The sequence below is a fragment of the Pundamilia nyererei genome, unplaced genomic scaffold (assembly GCF_000239375.1).
Source record: "Pundamilia nyererei isolate P.nyererei 1_Seehausen unplaced genomic scaffold, PunNye1.0 scaffold00073, whole genome shotgun sequence".
Taxonomy (NCBI): Eukaryota; Metazoa; Chordata; class Actinopteri; order Cichliformes; family Cichlidae; genus Pundamilia; species Pundamilia nyererei.
Genome location: NW_005187474.1, coordinates 1,421,849 through 1,427,332, shown reverse-complemented (window position 1 = coordinate 1,427,332; position 5,484 = coordinate 1,421,849). Strand labels below are relative to the sequence as shown.

Here is a 5,484-nt window from a genome sequence, read left to right as displayed (position 1 = left end):
CACACACACACACACACACACACACACACACACACACACACACACACACACACACACACACACACACACACACACACACACACACACACCAAAACCACTTTGAATATTGTTAATTCCCCTGATGATTCGTCACTCCTTTTCTTGCAATCAATCATCACAAAGTGAAGCATAGATATGAAGTTCAAGCAATAACTCCACTGCCTGAATTTGATTTAAGTTAGAGTCGGGCTGATGTAGCGTCACCCATCGCACAGGTCATGGGAGTGTGGGCGGGGCCTGTTCTCCCTGGGCTACATGAGGTCCAGCCTCAGGATTGAGTTTATTCTCAGTTTTGGCTTGTAGCGCAGTCTTAAGGGCATCTTGCTTACTAAGTGTCCTCGTTCTTTATGTCCTCCGTGCACCGCTGCTGTTCCAGTAAAACTCCGCCAGTTTAACTGGAGAGTGACAGAAGCCCATAGTCATCAGCAGTGTCAAGAATCCTGCATATGACCGGTGACTCAACCTACAGAAAAAAAAAAGCCATCTTCAATATGGTGCCTTTCATTTAGGATGATATGCCTGCACAACGCCAGTATAGTTAGATAATTAAATCAGTGTTTAGACCAGTGTCATTTCCTTTGTCAAATCTACAGGAAGTACTGCAAATATTTGCAAATATCTAGGCATGTTTATAATAATTCCTAATTAAACCAAAAGTTATATATTTTAACTTGTCACAGAGAAAAGGCATGAAGGGAACAAAATAACACCAAGATTGGCTCATGTACATTAAATTTATCCATGCAGTTAAACAATCTGCAGTTTCTTCTTTATATTTATCCCTAAAACTGATATAAATGTGTTTTACAAAGGACTAAACCTTCACATAAGATTCATAATGTTACTAAGCAAATTCTACTGTTTTCTTTTTTTTTGCCACTCTGGAGTGAAACATAAACTTACCCCAAGGACATACTGACAAGTCTGAGGCTCCAGCATATAGACAGTGACAGCATGGGGAGACTCAGACTCCTTACATCTGACAGAGAGAAGAGAAATGATATGAGTGAATCAAAATGGGAAACACTGACAACTTAGTCTTACTCATCCGTGGACTCGGGCTGATGTGCTCCACTCTTCATCCCCTAGTTCTAGGTAACTGTTCACTCACTTGAGCTTGACGATGACCTGTCTGGGCTTCCCTGTCAGGTCACACACATCACCGTGGCCATAGAAGTGGGAAACCAACCTATTGTGGAGTAAAGGGGAAAAGAAAAAGTAGTGGGTGGATATTTTTGTATCCCGTTTACAGCGATTAGTGTTCAAAAATCTGAAAGGCCTACTTGACTTTCTGCACTCCGTCCTCTCTGAGCTGGAGGGATCGGGCGACGTTCTTCTTGGCCCAGTCGAGGTGTTCATCTGCATTCCAGTTCCCCACCACTACAATGTTCTTCCCTTGCTCTTTATCCTACAACACAAAGAAAAGATAATCTGGCTGTTACAGAAAATACTCTCGCTTACTGCTTTATAGCCAGCGTACAATCTAAAAAGGTACTACAAGGTACTTTTTCCACGTTTGAATTCACTCGCTTACCTCATGGTACTGATGGACGTGCCTTCCGTAACAGAATTCATATTTCCACCATCCTACACCCTGAAACGCACATGTTAAGATGATTAGTGTTCCCTGAGCAGGTTATGTATCAGTGCTCAGCTTCCAACACATAAACGCGCCTCACCCCGTGCAGACAGTACGAGCCACTCAGGAACTCCTTAATTAGCTGTTCGTCTGTCAAGCGAGAGATGTGCGTGGTACCAACGGTGACCTGAGACTGCCCTCCGACGGTCATGGGTTTGTGGGTGGAGGTGAAGGCTTCTTCTCTCACTGCTGACGTCTCCTCCTATGATATACCACAAATGTAAATAAGCCACGTTTCGTGTGCTCAGGTGATCACCGTTTACCTTTGCACGTCTTACCTCTCTGGGCTCAGATGTGGCACCGAAAGGTGGTTTAAGCTGCTCCTCTTGTTCTTTGTCCAACTGGGCGAGCCGCTGAGGCCGCAGAGGGGAGCCCGCCAGAGCCTGGCAGAAGATGGCGTTCACCGGGGAGGATTTGAACCTGCGAACAAGTGACGTGAGCAGGTGAATTTTATAGTATTTAATGGGAAATATATGAAAAATAAAAAGTCTCAGTTTGAGTTTTTCCTTTAAAATGTTGTCTTTATACAACTTTCAGTTAAATATAAGGTTAAAATGATCTGCAAATCATTGCAGTCTGCTTTAAACGACAAGCGACACCTTACTGTTTTACAGCAGCCAAAAACAGGCTTTAACTAAACAGCTCAGTGCCCCCATAGTTAACACATTCACCTAAACTGCTAAACATCTGCAGTTAAAGACCGAGAGGAGAAACAAATCCCGGGGGACGTTGCATCAAAACAGCATCTGTTGCAAGAATTTTGCATGATATTTAAAACATGCGGATCCATCAGCAGCAAATAAAAGGCTATAACAAAACAGCTCTTCTTTTGTGTTTTGTGTGCTATTAAAGCATTTTTCTATTTGCTGGTGCTTTCTTAATTTGCAGCGAGTTTGACCTCTCAGGGCCACCGTCTTAAATATAATAAGACAAACTAACAAACAAACTAAATACAGGTGTCGCGCTCTATTAAAGTGTAACCATCTTAACAGATCTTACCTGTATTTTGGGTGTGCACAAAGCAGAGGCGTCAGCACCACCACCTCATATTCGCAGGTGGTGACCTCAGCGACAGACAAGATCTCGTGCTTGGCCTCCGGATGGCAGACGTACAGCACGGCTGTGGAACGAGGCTGGTCCTGTTTCAGCAAACACGGAGTCCCGTTTCCCATCTCCACTGAGTAGTAGGGAGTCAGCTGACCTTCAATGTTCTTAGTGGGCACCTGACGTTAGAAAAAGGGGAAGGCAACAGGAAAGATATGTGAGACTGAAAAACTAGACTGGCAGATTTGCTTGGTTACTCAGTAGAATACTTGCTTTGGTTTCGGACGGTTTGACGCTGTCTGTCTTCTCAGCTTGATCTGAAAAAAAAGAAAAAAAAAAGAAAGGCCAAATATGATTAACGTTCAATTAAAAAAAAAAAAAAAGCAGTGTAAGATATACATATATATAGAAACTTACCTGTCTCTGTTGATTGGCTCTTTTGAGCCATATTTCCCAAGAAGTACTCTTGTACACTGATCTTCTGTGGAAACATGCAAGCTTAGCGAACCGTAACGAGTGCACATTTTCCATTCCAGTCTAAAAATATTTCAAATAACTCAAAGCACTGACCTGAGAAGTCTCCTTCTCTTCATGGTACTGCCTTACATGTTTTCCATGGCATACTTCGTACGTCCAGTACGACTCAATCTGCATTGGTATAAATATATGCTCAGCAATACACTCATACAACATGATTTTTGTCATGCTCTGCTACTATAGTGTGACTGTGACTTTAAACTGCATGCAGTTTCAGTCTCTGTGTGGAGGAATATGAGATGAAAACAGAAAAGTCTCACCCTGTAGGAGCAGCTGCTTCGTTTGAATAGCGACTCGAGCAGTTCACCTGGACTGGGCCCGCCGTACTCCTTTTCATCATCCTGCAGCACCAAACAAATGCAACAAGTGATGAGAGACAAGAGATAACACATGCTTTTTTTTTAACTCTAGGAAAGGAGGGAAACTGAAACCTTTATTAAAGGCTTATTTAGCATTTTGTAACTGATGTTTTAGCATACCCTCCTATTAGGTTGTATTGGTCTTCATTCAAGGCAGAATTACAGACACAAATATTTCAGCAACCTTTTATCGCTTAACACAGCTTTATAGTGCTTCTTCTATGAGGGTTGCTGTGTCACGGCACAGTTACATAGTCTCTGGTTTCAAATATAAAAAGATAAAACAGTCAGTGCTTTCCACATAATCCCTTAGAATCAGATGATTTTTTTGGCACAATGCTTTTAGTATGTTTAATGAAACCACGCAAAATTTTGTCTTCACACCATGAAGATTTTCTGCGTCACAGGCTCTCAAGATACAAAGGGGTCGGTGGACAAGCTGCACTTTTTATTGCCTTTTTTCCCCCTTCAAGATTTTTTGAGCCCTTATTATTGAGTAAGTACCACAGTGAGTTCTTTTCGTTCAGGACAAACTTTCCCATAGGCAGCAGTGAGAATCGGTAACACAGGATATGTCACAGTTTTTGTCGTTTGCACCAACGTGACAACAATGACGCAGAGTAACAGGAGCAAGCTCTCGCACCTCGGATGTTTTGCCTGTTTTATGATAATTTACTACAGATAAATATAAAAAAATCTATTAGCAAACAATGCTGTTCACATGTTGTATGTAACAGTTTGGACATATCACATTGATCAAACAACTTCAGGTCCTGAAGAATTCTGTGGAATGACTCACACTTTATCTTTTTTCCTCACATCTGCAGGCAGGTTATAATCACCTGTGCAGAAACGACACAAAATTGCTCCGTGCCTAGCTCTGCTAGTGCAAACTAGTTCAGTGGCAAGCTCTCATAACTCTTTAGATAAACAGCTGTGCCATTCCCAGAAAGTGTTAGGAGTGCTCACCTCCTCTCCAGCCGTCAGTGAAGGGAGGAGACATTTGTACTTTTCCTTCTCTGTTGTGGTCAAGATGACAAAGTCTTCCTCACTGTAAAGTGCACCTGAAGTTGGCTGCGGGCGGGAGATAAACATCTGTTACTTCAACTCAGGTCTTGTGTGACAGAAAGAGAAAGAAGTCTAAAACAAAGTGACATTTACGTCTCCTGATCCCGTTAGGGCAGATGAGTTTCTTTAGTGACACTAAAAGAGGAGACATACCAGCGTAAATTCAGCGCCAGGCCAGGTGATTTTGAAAGGGATTTCGTCTGTGAATGAGGGATAGCCTCCTCTGTTGGCTGAAACGCCGCTGCAGACCTCCAGCAGCCCCCCTACTAACGCCAACAGCAGCCCCGCCATCATCTCTCCTTCCCCGGCTGCTGAGCTCCTACAGCCCGCTCTTCATGTACGGAGAAAATGGATTAAAAGCTGCCACAAAGGTTGAGGAAGTCTATTTAACAGACCTAAGATATAACACGACCGTGAAAGACGGATGTCAATACGGTTAAAAAAAATACACAGGAAGTAAACTGCCACGTCGTGTTCCGGCTGCGCTTTGGGCTGGAAAAAGAAGCAGCGCCACCTGGCTGCGATACTTGGCATGGGCACACAGCTAGATCCAAATGACAGCAGAGATGTTCATTTCTCTTTCTTATTCAACAGCGAGTAGCACGTAAAATAGCATGTAAAAAAGTAGCATGTAAAATACCCAGAAACTATTCACTGCTTAAAATTACTTGGACTATAATTACTTTTTCACTCTTGCAAAAATCTTAACTGTTACTTCCATCTTGTAGCATATCACCAGGGAAGCATTTTTAGGTAAACATAATTACAATGTAATTTTAGGTACATTGAAATTACATT

The 5,484-nt window shown here is 42.5% G+C and overlaps 1 protein-coding gene across 2 annotated transcripts; it reads right to left on the bottom strand.

Annotated features, from left to right (window-relative positions):
* Positions 1-43: 43 nt before the first annotated feature.
* erlec1 (endoplasmic reticulum lectin 1) lies at positions 44-5,152 on the bottom strand. 2 transcript variants are annotated; one of them, XM_005737088.2, is made up of 14 exons: positions 4,840-5,152; positions 4,588-4,692; positions 3,520-3,600; positions 3,293-3,370; positions 3,140-3,203; positions 2,996-3,039; positions 2,678-2,901; positions 1,957-2,098; positions 1,719-1,880; positions 1,574-1,633; positions 1,323-1,447; positions 1,151-1,228; positions 943-1,018; positions 44-502 (listed from the first exon to the last, which is right to left on the bottom strand). In XM_005737088.2, the coding sequence occupies exons 1-14, from the start codon at positions 4,978-4,980 to the stop codon at positions 431-433; spliced, it is 1,452 nt and encodes a 483-aa protein (XP_005737145.1). In that variant the 5' UTR covers positions 4,981-5,152; the 3' UTR covers positions 44-430. The 2 variants fall into 2 exon arrangements, with proteins under 2 accessions (XP_005737145.1, XP_005737146.1); XM_005737089.2 differs by having other exon boundaries at positions 3,140-3,200.
* Between the last annotated feature and the right edge of the window lie 332 nt (positions 5,153-5,484).

What these genes read in the sequence shown, in the direction of transcription:
- erlec1 (XM_005737088.2), bottom strand. Translation starts at nt 4,980, where the DNA reads ATGATGGCGGGGCTGCTGTTGGCGTTAGTAGGGGGGCTGCTGGAGGTC. An exon ending in AAGAGAAGGAGACTTCTCAG is followed by an intron (nt 3,204 to 3,292) that starts GTCAGTGCTTTG and finishes ATGTTTCCACAG; the next exon opens with AAGATCAGTGTACAAGAGTA. An exon ending in GCTCGTACTGTCTGCACGGG is followed by an intron (nt 1,634 to 1,718) that starts GTGAGGCGCGTT and finishes TGTGCGTTTCAG; the next exon opens with GGTGTAGGATGGTGGAAATA.